This window comes from Propithecus coquereli, unplaced genomic scaffold, assembly GCF_000956105.1.
Source record: "Propithecus coquereli isolate 6110/MARCELLA unplaced genomic scaffold, Pcoq_1.0 Scaffold172, whole genome shotgun sequence".
Classification (NCBI taxonomy): Eukaryota; Metazoa; Chordata; class Mammalia; order Primates; family Indriidae; genus Propithecus; species Propithecus coquereli.
In genome coordinates, this window is record NW_012141858.1 from 3630528 (window position 1) to 3631557 (window position 1030).

Sequence of the window (1030 nt, forward strand, 5' to 3'; positions counted from 1 at the left end):
TGCAAGTTCTTACATCTCAGGGGATTATCTCAAGCACCCTCCAATCCATTCTTAATCTCTTATAGGGATTAAGATTATACAGCAGCATGATTTTTTAAAAATACAAGTAAGATCATGTCACTTTCTTCCTTAAAACATAAGGTAAGGCTTCATATAGTACTTAGAATAAAATCCACAATTCTTACCTTAATAACTTTATTTGATTATTGGAATGTAATCAGAATGTAAGCTCCTCAAGAGCCAGAGAATTTATCTTTTTCTCAGTATATAATCAGCACCAAGTACAGTACCTCACAAAGAGATGCCATGAATAAATGTTTGATGAATAGAAGGGAATTAAATAACTAGAATTTCATGTTTGTGGTAGTAAAAACTTGAGACCGTATTAAAGGTAAATTGGTTTCCTTTTTAGATTGCTCTGCACAAAATTGTCACTTAATGTTTTGTGAATGTTTTTATTGTATGTCTGTCATTCTTGTAAACTGCAATGTTATTGACATGTTAGTATTTTTACTTGTCCCTCTTTGTCTTTGCTATGTCTAATAATATGAATACATCGTGACCAAATTACAAAAACCTAACTTCAAAGGAAGTTGGCTTTAATGTATGGGTCATTGTCTATTTTCCTTCATCACAATTACTATCCTTACAAAAGCATTGATCAGAATGAATGAACTCAACTTGGCTGCCTCAGTGATAACAGGTACTAAAAGAAGGTACCTATTCCTAATTTCTAATTGTTTGCCTATCTGTTGTCAACTGCTATTTCTGTAGTTGACATCAAGTACTTATTTTCAGTCTAACTTTTGGCAGTATAGCTTTGATTTAGTCATGGACACTTGGTGAAAGACTTTTGAAAATAAATGCTAAATACTTTGTTTCCATAATTTGAGTTGTTAACTTTTTCAGGAAGCTCATAAAATGGTGAGAGAAGCAAATATCAAGCAGGCAACAGCAGAAAAACAGCTAAAAGAAGCACAAGGAAAAGTAAGTTTTTGCTGCTTTTACTAGTATAAAATTTAAAGAAATT

General features: G+C 31.8%; 1 protein-coding gene across 1 annotated transcript in view; it reads left to right on the plus strand.

Moving 5' to 3' along the window:
* RAB3IP (RAB3A interacting protein) overlaps window positions 1–1030 on the plus strand; it is a 113161-nt gene that overhangs the window by 92234 nt on the left and 19897 nt on the right. Inside the window, exon 4 of the mRNA XM_012642017.1 lies at window positions 900–987. Within this exon, the coding sequence (XP_012497471.1) occupies window positions 900–987 (88 nt within the window). The remainder of the gene's footprint in view (window positions 1–899; window positions 988–1030) is intronic.